At 36.5% G+C, this 24,600-nt stretch overlaps 1 protein-coding gene across 1 annotated transcript; it reads right to left on the reverse strand.

Moving 5' to 3' along the window:
• Positions 1-5,237: 5,237 nt before the first annotated feature.
• Positions 5,238-17,082, reverse strand: LOC114289723 (PI-PLC X domain-containing protein At5g67130-like). Its single transcript, XM_082897999.1, has 4 exons — positions 16,914-17,082; positions 16,329-16,546; positions 16,137-16,223; positions 5,238-5,629 (listed from the first exon to the last, which is right to left on the reverse strand). Exons 1-4 carry the CDS (start codon positions 17,053-17,055, stop codon positions 5,588-5,590), a joined length of 489 nt encoding a protein of 162 aa, XP_082754125.1. The 5' UTR covers positions 17,056-17,082; the 3' UTR covers positions 5,238-5,587.
• Positions 17,083-24,600: the final 7,518 nt, after the last annotated feature.

Consider the following 24,600-nt stretch of genomic DNA (forward strand, 5'->3'; position numbering starts at 1 on the left):
CTTCAAATCCATCTTTGAAGCTGGCTGTGAAGGCCATTGCTTGGCCCTGACTCCCTATTTCGGGCCCAATTCAGGCTTTCCATGAGGGTGACCACTTTCCATCCTGCGTAAGGCTGGTCTAGGGGGCCAATCCCTGGCTTTGATCCCATGACTTGAGCTCCTTTCAGATCTCCTTTCAGAGTGATTTCCCTCTATTCTGTAATAGTTAGGTGGTCTGGATTCATGTAGAGGTCTCTTGCCTTTGGAGTGTACTCTAGCGGCTGTTGGCTCAGCCATTAATGGCTGTTGCCTAATACCAGTTGGATATAGCCTTTTGTTATAAGCACTGGTCGGTTTAGGACGCCTCTGCACATCCTTATAATATTGTTTCCCATCAATCGGAAGCCCTTTCAACCACTTGTAGCTCAGCCTGCATCTAGGACACATTCTTTGCATGACTGCTGCCTCTAAAGAATCATCATCCAGTGCTTCTTCATCAGAGTCTTCCCTCTGGTCTGAGAAACCTTGTCCAATAGCTGGCAAACTTCTGGTGTCTTTCTTGACAGTAGTCTGCCTAGCAACATGCATTTGCACATTGACTTCTTCCAACTCCTTCAAGGACAAGTTCTGGAAGTTTGGCACAATAATATTGGCTGTCACCTCTTCAATTTCTAGGAATGGATTGGTATCAATCCCAATGGCCTTTTCTGCTTTAGCTGAGAATTTTAGACTCTCCTTTCGAATCTACTCCCGGATCCTGTCTCGAAAAATAATGCAGTTTTTAGTTGAGTGAGACCAAGAATTATGCCATTTATAATACACTTTTCCCTTAAGTTCCTCTGGAGACGAAATTTTGACTCCTTTTGGTAACTTCAAGAAGTTTGCAGCAAGCAAATGATCAAAAATGTCATCTGCCTTTGTCAAATCGAAAAAATATTTCCTATGAAGGTCTTTCTTTTTAAACTGCTGGTCTATCATTGTGTCTTTGTGAATTAATGCTTCACAGATCACAGGTTCTTTCCCTACAATTTCTGCTGCATCAATCTCATAGTTAGGATCCCTATAATACGTCTTGTACGATGCATTACTTCGATCTTGTTCTTCTTCGAGTAATGCTTCATACCTAGACACCTTATAGGTAAGTTCCACTAAGTCTCTAAACTCAGTTGAATCAAACTTATTTTGAAGCCTAAAGTCTAGACCATTTTGAGCCAATCTCACAAATTTAGGCTCTGGTAAGATGATCCTACATTTATTTCGTGTTCTTTTAAATCTGGCAATAAACTGAGTAGCCTTCTTATCAGGCCTTTGACTCAATGTTGCCAAATCTGCCATGGAAACTTCTGGCTCTGTTTGGAAGAATTGAGCATGAAATGCCTCCTCCATTTTTTGCCAAGTTTGGATAGAGCCAGGTGTAAGGTTAATATACCATACAAAGGCTGCCCCAGTTAGAGAATTTGGAAACAATCTTAACTTCATGTAGTCATTATTGGTAAATTCTCCACACTGAGCAGCGAACTTAGCAATATGCTTAACCATTGACTAGTTTCCATTCCCATAAAAAAGGGCAATGTCTGGTATCCTGAAGCCTCTTGGGTATTCATGTACCCTATCTACCCATTCTGGGTATGGTTTCCTGTACACAAGAGTTTGAACCCCCCGAGCCATTGGTCCACACATTTCTCTAACAATATCAGCAATTTGGTCCCTAGGGACCATATTTTGCGCCTGTTGAACCACTACTGGAGGAATAAACACAAGATTTGGTGGGCAACCTTGTGTCTGTGGTCCTCTTGGTCCATAGGGTGGTATGTTTGGGACTGGTTGTCCCTATGGTACTAGCTGCTGTTGAGGGTATGGGTGACCCCTTTGAGCCTATCTTGCAAAAGGACCTGCGAAGGGTGCTGGAACAGGTGTTGTGTCTCTTCCAGTTGTAGAAAAACCTTCCAACCCCCCTGGGTATAAATTCGAATAAAGGATTAGTGAATCCCCTCATACCAAGTATGGCTTCGAACATGGGAATTGGAAACATCCTTATGCCATTATCTTGTGTTGGGCTAGATCCGCCAACTTGCATGGCTTCACTGTTAAGTAATGAGGCATTTTGATTTGCCATAGGCCTCGAAAAAGGCTCATACCAAGACTGAGGTGGTGGTCTTTCATGGTTTTGGTTACTAGTTTGACCATTAGTATGTCCATTACTCTGCATAGGTTGTTTATCTCTAACCAATCTTTGCTGAGGGACATTTGAATTTTCCTCTATATGCCTTGCATTAGTTGGTTGATGAGTACTCATTTGATCCAAAAAGGATGTTACCCATTTTTCCATTGTGTTCATTAACTGTTGTCCCATGGCATCGACTAGGCCTCCCCATGTATTCATTGGCTGAGTAGATGGAACAGTGGATGGTCCAATTCCTTGGCCTCGTCTAATACTTTGCACATGTGGTACTTGTTCTGAAGTGCTAGTCTGTTCGACCATAGGTTCTGATAAAACAGGTACTTCCACAAGATATGTCATCACATTATCCTCTGGATTAGGCATTTCTATCTCTCCTTCCACGCCTTCTTCCAAGCGTTCATTTTCTCATTGTCTCCTATGTCTAGCCATTTTAATAAGTCTCACTAGGCGTGCCAAAAATATATGTTGGCTTTTTGGCTTTCGAAGGTTATTTTTGTAATTGTGAGCGTGCCAGCAAGGATCAATCAGTCCTTACAGAATGTTAATTGCCAACCAATTATCAGACGATTGTGTTTTAGTTCTTTCAACCTCAATGAAGAGGACTTTTCTGGTGGCTTTGTTTAGGAAAATTAAGTAAACAATAATCAAACGAAGAACAATTATAGCATTTCATTAAGTAAAATGAAAAACTTACAAAGATCTAAATCAGCCTCGTAGAGGTTTATAGCAACAAACTACTTGAAACTACTCCTATGAACGAAGTGCAGTGCAGGAATTTGAAGTACAGAAATGTAAAGAACAAGAAATGTAAAAACTAGAAAGGAAATAAAGTTGATAAAACTGGTTTTTTGGATCTGAGTCTGGGGGGATTTTCTCGGGCCTTCTCTACTATTTATACTTCTCAATGACAACCGTCGAACTGCATTTCTAACCGTCGAACCACCCTTCCATGATCACTGATCATGTTGTCTTAAAGTTAGTTCCACTATGTCATATCTGCAAGTAAGTTTCCCTCTTGATTTTGAATTTAAATATGAGTAACCGTTGAAGCCACGTCATCTTGGATCTCTTTGTTGATCCAGTGCTATGCAGATCTACAAAAAACCAATACTAACTGCCACGTGTGAGCTTATGATTGAGGACTTGAATTGTTTTCCCGTATTGCCTTCGTTCAACCATATGTCGAACTGTAATTGGCTTATACAAAATATGTAGCCAACACCCGTCTTTTCTTCTTCTTTTTCTTTTTAAATTATATTTTTTAATATAAATATTGATATTTGATTCAGATTTAATCTATTCATGATATTAGCTCATAATCAACGCCATTACTGATCATATCTCATAAAATGAAGACTTCTATATTATTTCATTTCCGTCTATGACTTCCTTTTTGTTTTCAATTTTCTCTTCTTATGACATTTTTTTTTTATAAAAAATACAAAATTTTACATATTACACATTCGATAATAAGTCAAGACAACTAGAGTTAATATATCGGTTGTCACCATAAATAAATAAATAATTATTATCATTATTTATTATTTATAATTGTAGAACACGTAGCATTGTCTTGCTTACTTGGAGGTTATAAGAAGTTATGAAAGGAGTAGAAAAAAGCAGCATTAAACACGTGGAAAACATGATGGAGAATGTGGAGAAAATGAAACATAAATTGGAGGAGTTAGAAGTAGGAGTGATAAACAAACGAAACAGCTTGAGCTTGACTCGTGTTTGACTTGTTAAAAGTTCGTTTGAACTCAGTTCATTAAATAAACAAGCAAAGTTTGAATATATTTTAGAGCTCTTTAAGGTTTTCAAACCAAGGTTGAACAGTCAATTGCTCATTCGACTTGGTTCAATATATAAGCCTAAAATTATATAAAATATCAAACTACTCGAGCTCGGCTCGAAAGTTTAACAAACCAAGTTTGAACAAATTTGAAACTCTTTAAAGTTATTAAACTAAACTTGAACAGTTAACTGTTTGGCTTATTCGGTTTGTTTATCACCCCTAGTTGGAAGGAATGAAGATGAGGTAATAAGATAGTTAATAGGTAACTGTTTCTTACACTTTTTTTCCCTTACAAATAACCATTTTTTGTCATTTCTTTTATTAGAAATATAGATAACTCTATTTGGTTTAATTTTAGAATCATGATTTGAGTGCAGATTTGTGTTTTGAAAGACAAGTTTTTGAAATAAGTTTTTAAAAGAGAAAAACTTGTTTGGTTATAAGTTTTGAAAATAGTTTTGAATTTTGCGTTGTATTTTGAAATTATTTTGGATTTATTCTTTTAAATATCTAAAAAAATTATTTTATTTTTTTAAGGGTAAATATTTTTTATTGTATACATTTATTTATTTATTTATTTTAATGTGTGTTGTATTTACTACATTTGTGCTCTATATTTTTTAAATATTTTAATTATTTTTTGTTTTAAATATATAATTTTTATTTTTCATATTTTCATATTTTTATTTTAAATATTTTATTTTATTTTTTTAATATTTTTAATATATTTTTATTTTTCGAAGTATTTAATTTTTTTAATTTTTAAAAATTTTAAAAAATTTTGGATTGTCCACATATATATATATATATATATATATCATAACAAATTATTTGGCCAATACTTCAAAAAATAACAATATTTTTTTCCCAAAAAGAGAAAAAAAATTGAAAAATATAATATTAAAGAACAAAATAAAAAAAATATTTTTTCAATTTTTTTAAAAAGAAAATAGAGTTTTGAAAAAAATTTAGTTATGAATTTTGAAAAGAGTTTTGAATTGGGTGTTTAGTTATAAGTTTTGAAATTTTTTTGATTGGAATCACGATTCTAAAACTTAACCAAACTCTCTAGTTTTATTTTTTGCACTTTTTTTTAAAGCATATGAGTAAAAGTAAATTAATAATTATTTTGATTGTTCACTCAATCTTCTTCTTCATCTCTTTATCTTCTTCCTTTATTTTTCTTTTCTCTATATTTGGCAATTTTAGAAGTCCATTTCATTGAAATAAAAGAATCTTTCACATTTACTTGATAATTTATTTAAATTTACTCCGTTAGGATTTTTCAATCCTTACTAATATGCTTACATTTATAAAATTTCCTTGTAGGAAAAAATAAGCCAAACAATACCATCATAAGGCACACCAATGAACCATTACAGTGACTACTTTGCAAGATTGATTCGTCTTCATAGCATGCTATAGGATCTCTAGTAGTTTAGCAACTTAGGCATTTTGAATTATGAATTTAAGTAAGGATTTTAAAAAGAAAAAGAAAAAATAGATGAAATATGAATAAAATATACTTATATTTCACCAAGATTTTATCTTTTCTTTTTCTTTTCTAAATTCCTACCCATATCTGTAATAGAAACACAACTTTAAAGTTCATCCATAAATACTTGAAATCTTTAAAGTTCATCCATAGATACTTGAAATCTCTCTTCACCTCCCTGCAAAACAAAATCATATTAAAGTGTCTATTTTTCTATTTTGTTTGGTTTGAGATTTTCAAAAATAAATTTTTGAGTTTTCAATTTGTATTTTTTTTTAGAGAATGTGATTAAACTTTTTTTAAATTTTTTTTACTTCTTAAATCTACTTAATATAGATATACTTTGAAAAAACAAAATCGGTGAAAAAAAAATCTTTAAAAAAAATACTATAAATAAATAAATAAAATAGTAAGATCAGTAGTTTTTTTAATTTTATTTTTGCATTTATTGACTTTATTTTTAGAGTTTTCAAAATTTATATAGTAAAAAAAATAAATAAATATTGATTAAAATATTAAAAGAATTCACATAGACAAATTGAAAACTCAAAATAGTTTTTGAAAATTTCAAACCAAACAATGTTGTTTCTATTTTGCCCCTCAAAAATGGTCACGTGAGGCACTGAATTTTTTTTGGGTCTCAAAAAGACTAACTGTCACGACCCGAACCCGCCCCCGTGGGTTAAGGACGTAACCGGCCAGTAATCATGAGATTACCTACGGCCTCAAACTGTTCTAAACGTATTTTAACAGAGTTAATGGGGGCCAAACGGAAGCAAAATTAAAAACTTTGTCCATAGAGCCGTGCTTATATGCACATCAAACAAACCATACTCAGATACGCTAATAACTCACATCAAAAATACAGCTTCACAAAATTCATTACAGACAGGATCGTCCAAAACGAGTCAACCTATAACAGACTATGTACAGACATGCACTGGGTCCTTGCCAACAAGACAAAACATAGGTACATAGTAAAAGGGCAAGGATGGTCTCATGCGCGAGGCACAAGGCTGACTCTCCCAAAACTCCTGTTGTTCCTAGCAGACTTCACTGGGGCTGGGTTTGGACTTCCCTTGGCTCACCTACAAATACATGAATGAGCGTGAGCGATAGCCCAGTGAATAATATCAAGTATAACAGTTACATAACAATATGTAGATCAACATGCTCCAAACGGCCTTGGGCCCAATTCATACTTCTGTTTAACAGCAAAATATATATATAACTATACGAAATGCAAGTCAAGTAACTGTAGTTCCAAACATTCTGGCCTTTGGCCCATCCGGGTTTCCATTCATGGCAAAACGGCCTTCGGCCCATTCATTCATGTCAAACGGCCTTTGGCCCATTCATTCATGTCAAACGGCCTTTGGCCCATTCATTCATGTCAAACGGCCTTTGGCCCATTCATTCATGTCAAACGGCCTTTGGCCCATTCATTCATGTCAAACGGCCTTTGGCCCATTCATTCATTTATTCTTGTCAGACTTTTGTCCACAATCCCAATTAACAACTCATAATATTTATAGGGGAATAACAATTGGGCATTGACAAGTTTTCAAATATTGATATTACTCACAGTGATCGGCTTGTGGATGCGCCCTGGAGCTTGACCCTACACATTTCATGAATACAAAAGGGTCACTAACAGTTCAATCCGTTCTTTAATTCACATATTCCTCTTTAGGCTTTGTTCTTATCTCATTAACTCATTTACAATGCTTAACACATGCCTAGGAGTGCTTACAAGTGAAAGAGAACGGAAAACGAATCACAGAATGCATGAACAAAATTCCAGGAAACAGGGTCCCCGCTCGAGCGTAATATTCTCCGCTCGAGCGGACCCTTAAGGCCTGCAAGGTACTGGTTGCACAAAAGATGCGCTCGAGCTGAAGGTCCGTCTACAAAAATCCACGCTCGAGCGTGAAATGTCCCGCTCGAGCGGGCATCCAACTCTGCAAAAAAATGCTGGGAGCACGATTTTCCCGCTCGAGCGGCCATTACTCCGCTCGAGCGGACCTCAAAAATCTAGGTTTCCCAGATCGTGTTCTTGAGCTCCAAATCAGTTTTCCATCTACATTTCTTGCATGCAATGGTTCAAATTACACATTTACACATGCTAACATGCTACTAATGCAGATTACAACATTAGGAAGCTCAATTACATGATTTATCTACATGCATGTCCCAAATTGTCTCAAACCCATCATCAACATGCTCAAATTCAACATTCAAGACTTATACTCCCATGATTTGTACATGCATGTGGGAGATGCTCATCATTCTCAACTTAGACGGTACAAATGGTGACTACAATATGAGCTTTACCCAAAACTCCACATGAATCATGTGTTTCAAGCTCAAACATGCAAATTCAAAGTAATTTCTTACATGCATGAGTTCTAAGACTTCAATCTCAACAAAAATCAACTCATTACATGTTCTTGATCACAAACAACCCTTGAACTTACAGATTACAAGTAAGATTTCATGAAATCACTTACCTAAGAGCTTCAACACTCAAGCCCTAGCCAAATCCTGAGCTAGATCTTCAAATTCCCAAGTCTTGAGCCCAAATTACACAAATCTCTCCCTTTTTCTCTCCATGGCCGGCCTCTCTCTCCCTCTCAATTGTCTAACTCAGATTTTGAGTTTTAAGAGAGCTAAAGGGGAGTGCAATGCAATTATAAAACAAACCCCACTAACAAATATTTTAATATAAAATAATGGGGTACTTAATTTCTCAATTTAATCAGTTTAAATTGACCAGAATCAAATTTCAATTAAATTTCACCGTAGGCCCTAAAAATTATGCCAACCACAATGGCGTAATCAATTTCGGGTTCCGTGGCCGATAAGGCCCTCAATTAAATTTCCAAAACAGACTACTCAAACAGATATTCCTACGATGAACAGATAAAATTTCAACCCACATATTTTCACATAGTGGAACACAAAATCATATCAAAATACATAATCACATCATGTTAAGGACTAATTAACATACTACGGAACAGGGGTGTCACAGTCTTCCCCCCTTTAGGAAGTTTGGTCCTCCAAACTTAACTTACCTTCGTCGGGAAACAAATGTGGATAGCGTAGACGCATTTCCTCCTCTTTTTCCCATGTAGCATCTGTCCCATAGTGTTCCTTCCATTCCACTTTCACCATTGGAATGGATTTGTTTCTCAATTCTTTCACTTGTCGGTCAACAATTCTTTCCGGCCATTCAGCATATTCCATATTTTCATCAATAGCAATCCGGTGATAATCAATCACATGCAACGGGTCTCGGAGGTAACCCCTCAACATTGACACATGAAACACATTGTGGATTTGCTCAAATCCTGGTGGCAAAGCAACTCTATAAGCAACTGGACCAAGTTTCTCCAAAATTTGAAACGGCCCAATATAACGGGGCGTCAACTTGCCCTTTTTCCCAAACCTGACTTGGCCTTTCATTGGAGAAACACGGATGAACACATGGTCGCCGACCTCATACTCAAGAGGTCTTCTCCGGACATCTGCATAACTCTTCTGTCGGTCTTGAGCTGTTTTGAGCCTTTGCCGAATAGTTTTGATCTTTTCAGAGGTGTCTTGTACAATTTCAGGCCCGAGCAAAGCTCTGTCCCCGACCTCTGTCCAACAAATAGGTGATCTACACCTCCTACCATACAAAGCCTCGTATGGTGCCATACCGATGCTGGAGTGGAAGCTATTATTATAGGCAAATTCTGCAAGAGGCAGGTAATCTTCCCAACTCCCCTGAAAATCCAAAGCACACATGCGAAGCATATCTTCCAAAGTCTGTATTGTTCGTTCTGACTGCCCATCTGTCTGTGGGTGGAATGCAGTGCTGAACCTTAGTTCTGTTCCCATAGCTTCCTGCAAACTCTTCCACAATCTAGATACAAACTTCGGATCTCTATCCGACACAATGGATACTGGAACTCCATGTAAGCGGACAATTTCATCAACATAAATAGTAGCCAACCTGTAAGCAGTAAATGTAGTTTTGACAGGCAGAAAATGTGCAGATTTAGTCAGTCTATCAACTACAACCCAAACAGAATCCATACCGCGGGAAGTCCGAGGTAGGCCAACAACGAAATCCATGGTCACATGTTCCCACTTCCACTCAGGAATGGGGAGAGGTTGAAGTAGACCGCCTGGTTTCTGATGTTCAGCCTTAACTTGCTGACACTGAAGGCACTTGGACACATGTTCTGCAATCTCTTTCTTCATTTTAGGCCACCAATAGGTTTGTTTCAAATCCCGATACATTTTATTGTTACCCGGATGCATGGCAAATACGGATCTGTGGGCTTCATCTAAGACCCTCTTCTTTAGCTCCGGAATAACTGGAACACATATTCGGTTTCGAAATTTCAACATTCCATTCTCGATACTGAACTCTGCTTTTGGGCTGACTTCAAATTCATCAATTACCTTTCTGAGGAACTCATCCTCTTTCTGTTTTTGCTTGATTTCATCAACAATTGCCGGCTCGGCTGTAATAGCGGCTATCAATCCGCCCTGTTCGCACACTACCACTTCAATTTCAGACTTTTCAAAGTCTTGCAAAATCTCCCTTTGTTCAGTAAGCAAGCAAGCCATACTCCCTGTTGATTTCCTGCTCAAGGCATCAGCCACTGTATTAGCTTTTCCGGGGTGATACTGAATTTCTAGGTCGTAATCTTTTATCAATTCCAGCCATCTTCTCTGACGCATATTCAACTCTTTCTGCGTGAAGAAGTATTTTAGGCTTTTATGATCTGTGTAGACTTCACACTTTGCCCCATACAAATAATGCCGCCAGATTTTCAAAGCAAAAACAACTGCGGCCAATTCTAGGTCATGTGTTGGATAATTCTTCTCATGTGGCCTCAACTGTCGGGAGGCGTAAGCAATAACCTTTCCGTTCTGCATTAACACACAACCCAAACCCTTATAAGATGCGTCACTGAAAATCACAAAATTTTCCGTACCTGAAGGTAGTGTCAAAATTGGTGCAGTGGTCAATCTTGTCTTCAATTCATGAAAGGCTGATTCTCTTTCACTATTCCACTCAAATGGTTGTCCTTTACGTGTCAATTGGGTAAGAGGCACAGCTAATTTCGAAAAGTCCTTTACAAACCTTCTGTAGTACCCAGCTAAGCCCATGAAACTGCGAACTTCTGTCACATTAGTTGGTGTAGGCCAATTCACAATTGCTTCTATTTTCTGCGGGTCCACTGAAATTCCTTCCTTGTTGACTACGTGCCCTAAGAAAATAACCTCATCCAACCAAAATTCACATTTCTTTAACTTAGCAAATAGTTTTCTTTCCCGAAGTATTTGTAAAACAGTCCTCAAATGATGTTCGTGTTCAAGTCTATCTTTAGAGTATATTAAAATATCATCGATGAAGACAACAACAAACTCATCAAGGTAGGTTTTAAAAATTCTATTCATTAAGTCCATAAATGCTGCCGGAGCATTAGTCACTCCAAATGGCATAACAAGAAACTCAAAATGACCATACCTCGTTCTGAATGCGGTTTTCTCAACATCTTCTGCCTTAACCTTCAGCTGATGATACCCGGATCTCAAATCAATCTTAGAAAACACCTGTGATCCCTGCAACTGGTCAAATAAGTCATCAATACGGGGTAAGGGATATTTATTCTTTATCGTTACCTTGTTCAATTCCCGGTAATCAATACATAGGCGTAAGGTACCATCCTTTTTCTTTACAAATAACACTGGTGCGCCCCAAGGCGAAGTACTGGGCCGGATAAACCCTTTATCAAGAAGGTCTTGCAACTGTTCTTTTAATTCTTTCATTTCAGCTGTAGCCATCCTGTAGGGAGTTTTAGAAATAGGTTGGGTGCCTGGCACAGTTTCAATAGTAAACTCTATCTCCCTGTCTACCAATTCCCCTGGTAATTCATTTGGAAACACATCTGGGAATTCTCTAACGATGGGAATATCATTCAATTCAACATTCACGGATTGTTCAGTCAATACATAACACAAATAACCCTGGCATCCCTTCCTGATCAATTTACACGCTTTCATTGCAGATATCAAATATGGTGGAGGTACTACCCCATTTCCCACAAACACAATTTCTTTCTGTTCTGGTGGTTTAAATACAACCCTCTTTGTCACACAATCTATAGTGGCACAGTATTTGGTCAACCAATCCATGCCCAAAATTACATCAAAGTGTCTAAAGTTTAAGGGCAACAAATCTACATACAGGGTAGCATCCTCAATATGCATGTCACAAAACCGATATATATAGTCACATAACACAGATTCCCCCGATGGAGCAGACACACATAACAAATATGGCAACAATTCTAGGGGTCTTTTCAGTCTAGATGCAAATGCATATGTCACAAATGAATGCGTTGATCCAGAATCAATTAACACAAAAGCATCCTGATTACATATCGAGATAGTACCTGAGACAACGGCATTGGCATTCCGTGTATCACCCGGAACGAGTGCAAAGACTCTCCCTTGTCTCACTGTATCCCCAGTAGTAGCAGATCTCAAAGTGTTTCCCGGCTTCGGGATCGATGCAGTGGAGCTAGCAGCTATCTTCCCACTATTCTGATTACAATCTCGGGCTATATGCCCTTGTTTCCCACACTTAAAACAGGCTCCCGATGCACGGTAACAAACTCCACGGTGCCTTTTGCTACAAGTGTTGCACATGGGAGTCGTGTCTCGGGAAGAACTTGAGGTAGTTGAGGAGCCCGTGTTTTGCTTTTTCAGAAATTTCTTCTTCAAAAAGAAGCCTTGTCTTTTGTTGTCTCTCCATTCGGTTGTTGGCTTAGCTTGTCTAGCTATATTAGCCTCTGATATGATGGCCCGGTCAAGCACTCCAATGTAGGTCTCCAATTTCAGGACATTCACCCGCTCTAGGATGTCACTCCGGAGCCCACCTTCAAAATGCCTTGCCTTCTTATAATCAGTGTCAATTACGTGTGGTGCAAACCTGGCCAACTCAGTAAATTTGGCCTCATACTCAGCTACAGTCATACTGTCTTGTTTGAGTTCCATGAACTCTGCCACTTTCCTGTCCCGGACGCACTGCGGGAAGTACTTGTCATAGAAGATTTCCAAAAATTTCGCCCAATCAATATCTCTGTGGTTTTCCCTCATCAACATCCACCATCTTCTCGCTTCATCTTCTAGCATAAAGGTGGCTAGAAGCACTTTCTGTGTATCCGAGCACGGAAACACCTCAAACAGTTTTTCAATCCCAAGTACCCAAGCTTCGGCTTTTAAGGGATCTAGTCCACCATGGAACTGTGGTGGTTTCATTTTCTTGAATTCCTTGGTGAGAGCGATTATCCGATCATCATTTTGATTATCTGGCACAGGTGGTGCCGGAGGTGGAGGTGGCGGATGTGGTTGCTGCCACTGTTGTTGCCACTCCTGTTGCTGTCTCAAAGCTTCTGCCATTTCCTGAATCAGTCTTTCCATTCTGTCCAGTCTGGCAGCAGAGGATTCCTCTAACTCATCACCTCTGGTTCTCACCATCTAATTAAACTTGCATTATATTCCATACCAAAGGTACACAAGTACACATACACTAAGGAGCACATATTTCCAGATAATTCGTAATGCAAGTAGTTCACAACTTACACATATAATTATTCATAACAAAACATTTAAGCATATAATCAATGCTTCCAAACTCGTATTTATCACATGAATGCATCCTAGATCTTATCTAGACGCTTATTGCTCTTTTTGGACAAGTGTGTGAGTTATTAACTCGTGCTCTGATACCACTCTGTCACGACCCGAACCCGCCCCCGTGGGTTAAGGACGTAACCGGCCAGTAATCATGAGATTACCTACGGCCTCAAACTGTTCTAAACGTATTTTAACAGAGTTAATGGGGGCCAAACGGAAGCAAAATTAAAAACTTTGTCCATAGAGCCGTGCTTATATGCACATCAAACAAACCTTACTCAGATACGCTAATAACTCACATCAAAAATACAGCTTCACAAAATTCATTACAGACAGGATCGTCCAAAACGAGTCAACCTATAACAGACTATGTACAGACATGCACTGGGTCCTTGCCAACAAGACAAAACATAGGTACATAGTAAAAGGGCAAGGATGGTCTCATGCGCGAGGCACAAGGCTGACTCTCCCAAAACTCCTGTTGTTCCTAGCAGACTTCACTGGGGCTGGGTTTGGACTTCCCTTGGCTCACCTACAAATACATGAATGAGCGTGAGCGATAGCCCAGTGAATAATATCAAGTATAACAGTTACATAACAATATGTAGATCAACATGCTCCAAACGGCCTTGGGCCCAATTCATACTTCTGTTTAACAGCAAAATATATATATAACTATACGAAATGCAAGTCAAGTAACTGTAGTTCCAAACATTCTGGCCTTTGGCCCATTCGGGTTTCCATTCATGGCAAAACGGCCTTCGGCCCATTCATTCATGTCAAACGGCCTTTGGCCCATTCATTCATGTCAAACGGCCTTTGGCCCATTCATTCATGTCAAACGGCCTTTGGCCCATTCATTCATGTCAAACGGCCTTTGGCCCATTCATTCATGTCAAACGGCCTTTGGCCCATTCATTCATGTCAAACGGCCTTTGGCCCATTCATTCATGTCAAACGGCCTTTGGCCCATTCATTCATGTCAAACGGCCTTTGGCCCATTCATTCATGTCAAACGGCCTTTGGCCCATTCATTCATTTATTCTTGTCAGACTTTTGTCCACAATCCCAATTAACAACTCATAATATTTATAGGGGAATAACAATTGGGCATTGACAAGTTTTCAAATATTGATATTACTCACAGTGATCGGCTTGTGGATGCGCCCTGGAGCTTGACCCTACACATTTCATGAATACAAAAGGGTCACTAACAGTTCAATCCGTTCTTTAATTCACATATTCCTCTTTAGGCTTTGTTCTTATCTCATTAACTCATTTACAATGCTTAACACATGCCTAGGAGTGCTTACAAGTGAAAGAGAACGGAAAACGAATCACAGAATGCATGAACAAAATTCCAGGAAACAGGGTCCCCGCTCGAGCGTAATATTCTCCGCTCGAGCGGACCCTTAAGGCCTGCAAGGTACTGGTTGCACAAAAGATGCGCTCGAGCTGAAGGTCCGTCTACAAAAATCCACGCTCGAGCGTGAAATGTCCCGCTCGAGCGGGCATCCAACTCTGCAAAAAAATGCTGGGAGCACGATTTTCCCGCTCGAGCGGCCATTACTCCGCTCGAGCGGACCTCAAAAATCTGGGTTTCCCAGATCGTGTTCTTGAGCTCCAAATCAGTTTTCCATCTACATTTCTTGCATGCAATGGTTCAAATTACACATTTACACATGCTAACATGCTACTAATGCAGATTACAACATTAGGAAGCTCAATTACATGATTTATCTACATGCATGTCCCAAATTGTCTCAAACCCATCATCAACATGCTCAAATTCAACATTCAAGACTTATACTCCCATGATTTGTACATGCATGTGGGAGATGCTCATCATTCTCAACTTAGACGGTACAAATGGTGACTACAATATGAGCTTTACCCAAAACTCCACATGAATCATGTGTTTCAAGCTCAAACATGCAAATTCAAAGTAATTTCTTACATGCATGAGTTCTAAGACTTCAATCTCAACAAAAATCAACTCATTACATGTTCTTGATCACAAACAACCCTTGAACTTACAGATTACAAGTAAGATTTCATGAAATCACTTACCTAAGAGCTTCAACACTCAAGCCCTAGCCAAATCCTGAGCTAGATCTTCAAATTCCCAAGTCTTGAGCCCAAATTACACAAATCTCTCCCTTTTTCTCTCCATGGCCGGCCTCTCTCTCCCTCTCAATTGTCTAACTCAGATTTTGAGTTTTAAGAGAGCTAAAGGGGAGTGCAATGCAATTATAAAACAAGCCCCACTAACAAATATTTTAATATAAAATAATGGGGTACTTAATTTCTCAATTTAATCAGTTTAAATTGACCAGAATCAAATTTCAATTAAATTTCACCGTAGGCCCTAAAAATTATGCCAACCACAATGGCGTAATCAATTTCGGGTTCCGTGGCCGATAAGGCCCTCAATTAAATTTCCAAAACAGACTACTCAAACAGATATTTCTACGATGAACAGATAAAATTTCAACCCACATATTTTCACATAGTGGAACACAAAATCATATCAAAATACATAATCACATCATGTTAAGGACTAATTAACATACTACGGAACAGGGGTGTCACACTAACAACAATTGTCAATTGGGCTAAGTTAATAAAAAGCAAAAAAATATAGGAAAATTTTAACGACATTAGATCTGTAAAGATCAAATTGACACAATAGACTACAATGACCACGAGTTTGATTTGGCCAGTTTTCTATTATTTCCATTTAACCGTTTTACTCCTATAATTCTCAAGTAGGGATCATTTTTTCAGTTCTCTTTTATATTTTGTTATTAATTAATGCATTTTGCTCCTGTGATATTGTAGTTAAAAAGTCATTGTTTCATTGAAAAGTTTTCGAAGAAACATCTAAGATATATAATAAATAGTAAAAAACAAGTAAACAAATTCTAAATTTTGTCTCAACAAATGTTTGCGCATTTGAAGATTTCTTAACTTTTACTTACTTTGCATGAATTGACATCATCACACATGCACAATAGCATCCCATTTACGAAGTCTACAGCTTGAAATGCTCCTCCTCCGTCACTCCTCTACGATAACAACAATAATGATTATGAATACAATATCAGTAGTAAATCAATAAATAATTTGTTTCTAATAACTATAAAGTTCTAGTTGCTAAAATTAATATATACCTTTTTATAATCAATAGCAATAAAATTTGCCCATTGGTTGCCAGCTGCAGTATAACTTGTGCGAAGTGTGTTCATAAGATGTTCAATGTTCATTTCGTCGCATGAAGTGAAACTTAGTGGTGAATAGTTGACGAGCACCAATGATTTACTTGTGTTGTCTAGTTTTAATGACCCCTCATGTTTAGTAGAGCTCCCTATTTGCAGTCCCTCACTTCCATCTGCCAATTTTACTCAAACAAATAGTTGAAATGATACAACAACACGAACTGAAACAATTGACTATCAACACTAAGATCCCCTCAATTATTAAACCCACAAATTTTAATCCCTTAATTATGAAAATGCATTATTTTCAACCCTTTTAGATGGGAAACATTGATATAGTTTTTAATTGTCGAAAAGGTCAAAGTATACATATTCATAATTGAGAGAGTAAATTGAGATTTGCAAGTAGTTGAGTGGACTAGGTGTAATTCACCCTACTTCAAACTGTTATTTACATATTATTCTTCCACACACACACACACACATATATATATATGAATTAATGATTCAAAACTAAAGAAAAGCAATGTATTTGCTTACATTTATATTCAATCATGAAGTTCCATTGATATGCAATTCCTTCACTTTCTTGCTTTGATTTGACTGAAGTGAAGACGACAAGCCTTTGATTATTAACAACCATGTGTTCAACTGATGGCCAGCCTCTACCATGTTGAGGCATTTTTGACAACGGGAACAAGTATTGTGTCAACCCCACAGCATCAAAAAGTTTAGCTAGTCCTTTAGGGGCCTCAACACTGTCTTCTAAGATTAATGTAATAATTTCAGATGGATTTGAAGTTAAGAATTCTTTAACTTCCTTGAAAAGGTCAAGAGCCGGACCCTATGAAAATAAAAGACATAGAATTTAATTTATTGTATTAGAGAAAATATTCTACTGATTTGCATCGTACATATTTCTAATATACAATATTTATCTATACAAAAAAAATAAAAAATAAAATAAAATATGCATCGTATTTTTTTTATTAAAAAATGGTTAAGAAAGATTTTAAAATTCAAATTGAGGTAACTATATACTTGTTTTTTTTTTTTTTTTTTTTTGACCAGTAAAAAAAGGAAACTTTATTGATGACTACAACATACATATCATATGAGATTACATCAATAATGAAGGGAAGTGCATAAAGCAACACAACAAACTACTCCAATTCCAACTAGGTTGGCACCGAGGAGAAAGTCAACCATATGCTAGCACAACCATAAGGTTGGTGAGGAACCAACACAAAACAAAAGAGAAGAAAAACATAACAAAAGGACAAGAGGTACAAAACCACATTGCTAGCCTAATCAAGATGACCCCAGGCTATCATATCAGTAGACACCAAAAGCACACTGCAGCAAATCAAGAACCAAGGCCAGACCAAAACAAGGTCAATACCCAAACACACCAGACACTACCATAATGCTGCTACTGCTCTCCACAATGCTGCTCCTACTAACCCAGGCACCTTCTAACCTATTGCAAATTATCAACCACATCATGAACAAAGTACTACAACTCATTAGTGTTAGTTTTGATCCATAGGGCAACTCTAGTCTTAATCAGTTCACAGACCTCCTCTAAGTGGTGCTGCTTACCATTGAATATGCAATAATTTCTTAGATTCCAAATGGACCATAGAACAACAAATGGAATTACATTGCAAATTTTGGTTTCAAGCTTACCCCATTTGTACCCTCTCCACCAATCCAACACACCTCTAGCATTCTCAAAAGTCACCCATTGCATATCCCATCAGGACAGAATGCTTGTCCAGATCTTCCAAGCAAACGAGCACTGCAACAACACATGATAGTCTGTTTCTTAAGCACAGCCACAGAACACACACTCTGTTCTAGCATTCTGGCTAAGGCACCCTACTCTTTGAAGGAAAGCTCTTGACTTAATTCTACCCTTCTAAGCGAGCCATCCAAAAAATTACACTTTTGGTGGGGACAAATTCTTCCAAATCCACCTAGCAGCCTCGAACCCATGAGCCACATCATACCTACTATACGTTGAGTTCACAGTAAACAAACCTGAAGATGAGGCCTTCCAAACCAAGGAGTCAACTCTATCTGAAAGAATTGGCTCATGTGTAGACAGGTAGGACCTAAGTCTTTCCACCTCATCTTCCTCACAAGCCTTCAGACCTCTTCTGAAACTGAAGTTCCACCCAGCTGAACTACTCTTCCTGTCAATCATTTGTTTAAGATTGACCTCTTTGTCTTCTGATAGCTCATATAACCTTGGAAACTCAACCTTCAAGCTGCTATTCAATGCCCAATGATCCTCCCAAAAACTAATCCTTCTCTCATTCCCAACTTTAATGACAGTGTTAAGATTTTTATCCTAAAGGAGTTAATGTTTTGGCAATACATTTCTTGACAAAACTTAATATCATTGATTCAAGTTATTTTGATTTTCTTCAATTGATTTTATATCTTTCACCTTGACTATCTTCTTGATTATTGTGCCTCTCAAATGTTAAAGATTTGTAGAGCATGCCATAAGGGTTCAAAGTTGAACATGCCAACTTTGAGATGCTAAATAAGGCTATTTGTCTCAATCTTTCGGTGAGAAAATTCAGCTAAAGATCATCCTTCACATGTGTGATCTTTTTGTGGATTTTGTTGGATCCTCATTGATGGCATGCATGAGCAAAAGTCCAAGAACATTTTGAGGCTCAAGAATGTCAAGATATGAAGATTATGTTTTGTCTTGATTTTGTTTGTCGAAAGTATGATTTGTATAGATGATCTTGTTGACAAATTTTGGTGGACAAGCATGGGAGGTTGTTGACATTTTCCAACCAAAAAGAATGGCTTAGGGTGGCTATTTGTCGAAGCTTTTTGATGACAAAACATTGATGAAGAAATAAAGAATCATATGTGCAAAGATTGGGATTCTTCTTTGTCAATCTGTGATGGACAAACATGTGTGCATGGTGGACTTTTCTAGCCCAAAAGAAAGCTATTTTCTGAGGGTCTAAACTGTTAAAAGCATGCGAGAGAGCATGCCTCAAAACCTAGAGCAGAAGTTTACAAAAGCTGTTGGAGCACACCAAGGTCGCGCTCGCGACCCTACACGTAGTGCCCGCGATGGGCACAATCGCGCCTACTATAGAAGGCTTCGCGCCTGCAATTGTGGTATGTTCGAAAGTCTAGCTCTCAGTATTTTCTCTGCAACCCCTGAAGGCACCTTGCTCCAGCGACCAGTGGACTGTGCCGACGACCAGCCCGCGAACTAGCCCTGCCTCAGGTCTATTTAAAGGACCCTTTACTCATTTGTTGAGGCACCTCTCCAAGAACATTTTGGCATCTCTCCCAGCTTATTTTTTAACTCTCTAGAGTTCAAATATTTCCTATCTTGAGAGAGTATATTTTGAGAGAGATCATTTTTGTAAGAGAGAAAATATTTTGAGAGAGTTTGTTTCGAGAGTGAACTTGTAGTGACTTTATCTGTAATACTCTTAGTCACTTGATGATTCATTAGGATCCAAGAGCCTCAAAGCTACTCATCAAGTTTTTGTAACAAGTTTTTCACACCTTTCCAAAAGTGAATCTTCTTGGTGGATTCCAAGATTGTAGATTTTGGTGAATTCCGAAATCATTGGCGTCGTGGCGATTCGACAACTGTAGCTGCATATCCTGTGGAGACTGTGGAGGTACCTATAGAGTGAGCAAAGAGATGTATCGGTGAGTGGACTCGTGTTGCTTGGATTGGCCTTTGTAAGAGATCTCTTGTACTACCTTTCTTACATAGTGGATTATTTGTCTAGCTGAGGGCCCGTGGTTTTTTATCACAAGTTGGTGGATTCCAATTGTGATTTTTTCACCTAAAAAATATTTTGAGTCGTGGATTGTTTTCTCTTAGTCTCTCTTATTTACATTGATCATGGTTGCATTAATTTTTAATGGGATTGCTTAAATCAATAATCACATTAAACGGGACGCATCTATATTTTCAAAAGAGTTTTCCACAATAAATCTAGATGTTTTCAGACCAAATTTTCCATGAAGAAGCTAAACAAATTGGGATGCTGTGTTCCAAATTGAGAATATCACCCCAAATTTTTGAGCACTAAGTACCATCCGCCAAGAAAGGTCTCTATCTCCCACCAGAGCTACTATACTTACTAGTCACAGTATCTTTCCACAATGCTTGATCTTCACCACCATATCTCCACCACGATTTGGCTAGAAGACACTCATTAACATCCTTCAACCTTTTAATACCCAAACCTCCACATCATTTCTTGTTAGTGACCTCCTCCCACTTCACCATATGAAGCTTCCTTTTGGTTTCTGAGCCTTCTTACAAGAACTTCGCTTGGATTTTATCAAGCAACTTAGTTACGCATTCAGGTACTTTAAATAAAGAGAAGTAATACATTGGTAATGAGGATAACACTGGTTTGATCAGTGTTAACCTCCCCCCAAAAGAAAGCACTTTCCTTTTCCAAGAAGCTAGTTTAGACTTGAATTTGTTGATCACAGGCAACCATGTGTTCCTCCTCTTTGGACTGGCATACTTATATAAAAAGTCAAATGGTTGTTAGTTATAATTATGAGTAAACTAGTGAGCAGAAACATGCCGTAAACAACATGACGTTGTTTGATCAAAAAAAGGAAAATAAAAATAAAAATGACGTTATGGATCAAGCAAATGGTACATACCACACTTGCAAAATTAAAAATAGTCCTATTACCACAATTGTTGCATAACCATACAGTGTCTTCATAGTCAAACGTATTCAACATTAAAGCTCTAACACCACTCTGCACATAGAAGATTATCAATTAGTATTAGCAATAATCATAAGGGTAAAAAACACTTTACCCTCCTAGAGCACTCTCCACTATGATTTTGGATTAATGTACAATCATGACGTCGCTAATGATTGATGTTAAAAAGATTAATTTACCCTTACATGAGAAGACTACTCTCTCTCTCTCTCTCTCTCTCCCCCTCTCTCTCTCATACATATATTTTTTTATATTAATCGCAAATTTAACAAATTAAATCATAAAATAACTTAAACACCTTAATCTATTATCATAAAATTACCTTAATCTAATTTTTAATTTTTAACTTAATTTCTTATTTAATAAAATTTTAAATTATATACACACACACATATATACATATAATTAAACCATTAATTAATCTAAACACTTTTATTACCATACAATCAAATCATAAAATTACTTTAATCTAATGTTAATTTTTAACCCACTTTTTTATTTCATAAAAATTTAAAATAAACATATGTATATATAAAAAATTAAATCATAAATTAAACTACACACCCTAATTTATTTCCATAAAGTTACCTTATTTAATAACTTTTCAAATTAAACATGTATTTATATATAAAAAATTAAATTAGAAATTAATCTAACTACCTTAATTTATCATCATAAAATTACCTTAATTAATTTTTAATTTTTAACCTAATTTCTTATTGGATAACATTTTAAATTAAACATAACACCCATATTTATTAAAAATTTAAAATTTAAAAAGAAAATTCAACAAATCACAGCAATAAAAATAAAATTTAAAGTTTAAAAAGAGAGGCAACCAGTAGTAGATATTGCAATGTTCCTAACAAATTGTAAGAAAGAGAAGAAATGAATTTTAAAAAATAAAAAATAAAAAATAAAAAAAGATAGGTATTTGTATATATAATTTTAAATGTTATTAAATAGAAAATTAAGTTAAAAACTAAAAATTAATTAAGGTGATTTTATGTTTTAATTTTATGATAATAAATTAAGGTAGTTAAATCAATTTATACTTTAATTATATATATATGCATATGTTTAATTTAAAATTTTATTAAATAAGGTAATTTTATGATAATAAATTAGGGTGTTTAGTTTAATTTATGATTTAATTTGTTGTATATATATATGTTCATTTTAAAATGTTATTAAATACAAAAATGGGTTAAAATTAAAAATTAGATTAAGATACTTTTATTATTTGATTTCATCGTAATAAAGGTGTTTTGGATGGTTTGGTTAAATAATAACCTATTTAATGTCATTTGACTACATAGTAGATGCAAGGTCATTTTGGTATTTTGGACAAGCTTTTTTTTTTTTTTTTGAAGGAAAAAATATAAAACAAAGGCATACATGCGCATTAGATGCATGTAACTCACATCCCATTTGTTTGGATGGAAAAATTAACAATTGCACATTAATTCAAAATCACAGAAGAGGTACTTGTATATATTCAAATTAAATGGAGTAAAGTGCTCCATCGTCAAAGTGCTTTTTACCCTACTCTTTATTAATAAGACAAAAGTAAGCAATCATAGTCTTACATTTAGTTGTTTTGTGACACTTAGGTCTTCATGACCACCAGAAAAGCCTCCTTTCCAGGAATATGACTTTGCATATGTCGCATAGGAATTATGACTCGTCAAAAATGCGTATTTGTTGAAAGGTAATGAATTGTTCTATGAGAGAGAGAGAGAGAGAGAGAGAGAGAGAGAGAGAGAGAGAGAGTTATGTTAGTTACCAATGAGACATAAGCATGAATTTGTAAGAATTTTTGAGGATTCATATGATGATAAATTTATTGACAAATGGAGTCGGAGTTTAGTTGTTTTCTAAGATGCACTTTAATTGATCATGATAGTTTCTCAATTCATAGGTTTTGAAGTGTGCTCACTCGAGAAATAAAAATTTGTTAATGTAGATCTTTGTTGTCATTGATCATGAAATTGAGACCTAAATTATGTTCATGAAATGTATAGGATCTATATCCAAACATGGAATAATATTAAAACTTACATAAGAAAGCTTGATATAGATCCCTTAATTATAATATCAACAGGTTGGCCTGGTAGTTAAGACTTGGAATTTGGGGTTGGCCTAGTAGTCAAGACCTAGAGTTTGGGGGTGTACTCCCTCCAAGATTTCAGGTTCAGAATTTCTTAGCATTGTTTGATTACCAGGAATAAAATTCCTTTTATTATGTATTTGTTTACACTCATTTCTGTCAAAATTCTCTGTCGGCAGGTATACAAATCAGTTTGTGACACATGGCAATAAAGTCATAGTTGGAGTTCTTTATTAGTCAAAGAATTATGTGGCATGAAGATAGTAGATACATGTGCAAGAGGGTAGAAGCATGTTATGGGCAAGGATAGTGGAGTAGTTTCATGCATTAGTTGAGATCATGGGCTAGTTTCTAGGAGATGTTGATGCTAGTGGTAATTGGGCCTGTTGATCATGCTTATTAATTTAAGGGAAAATGTGTGATGATATGGATGGAGGTTTAAAAGTGGAGTTGGATCAAAGATAGAAGGCTTAGAGAAGTTGTGGAGGTTGCAAGTAGTTTTGGGCTTTGGCAAAGTGGTTCATTCTGTTGAAGTAGTGTTAGAGATAATGGAGGACACTTAGTTGGTTTGTTTGAAGGCTTGGAAAAAAGAGAACAGTTGCAGCACCAATTGGGGGATAACGGATTGTAGAATTTCAGGAAGTGGAGTAGTGGGTTAGAGAAAGAAAAGGAAGATATAAAAGTCAAAGATTTGCAGAAAGAAAGGATATCAACAACATAACAACTTAGCTTTTTATCTTAGGTGTAATTTCTTTTAACTTAGGAGTAGTTTGTTCAATAGTTTGTAAGTTGTGACTCTTGTAAACTTAGATAGTTTCATCTGAAATTGTCTTTGTTTATTTCTGTTACTTCTCTTGTTGATTGTACTTTTGTTTCAAAGAAATCCTCATCCTTTTGAGGTATTGAATTAAAAAATACAGTTGCTTGATTTCTTTGTTTGATTGTTTTTTTAAATTGTTGCTTGATTCTGTCGATTTGGGGATTACATAATTTTTACTAATAGTATTCATTTTGTTTTTTTTTTATACTTGAAATTATGATCTCCAACTCCTTGCAATATTAAAAATTCATCAATTTCGTCGGACTGAATGTTCCATGTAATCTGGTTAATAAAATTTACAATTAAACATGTGATTATGAGTCAATGGGCTAACAATCTCAATCTTATGCTATAATCCTACTAATCAAACATGCCCCTTAGGTGCAAATAATTTCTTCGGGTCAATCCATACAAGGTTTTGCCTTGGCTTTAATTGGGCCCCAGCAAGTAGGTAGTGGAATTGGTCATCTGAATTAGTCATTCCAATACGCTGAATATTGAGTTATCTAGGAAATAAATCCCTTGATTATCTATATGGCCTCCCC

This window comes from Camellia sinensis, chromosome 12 (genome assembly GCF_055761805.1).
Source record: "Camellia sinensis isolate YWXY chromosome 12, ASM5576180v1, whole genome shotgun sequence".
NCBI lineage: Eukaryota > Viridiplantae > Streptophyta > Magnoliopsida > Ericales > Theaceae > Camellia > Camellia sinensis.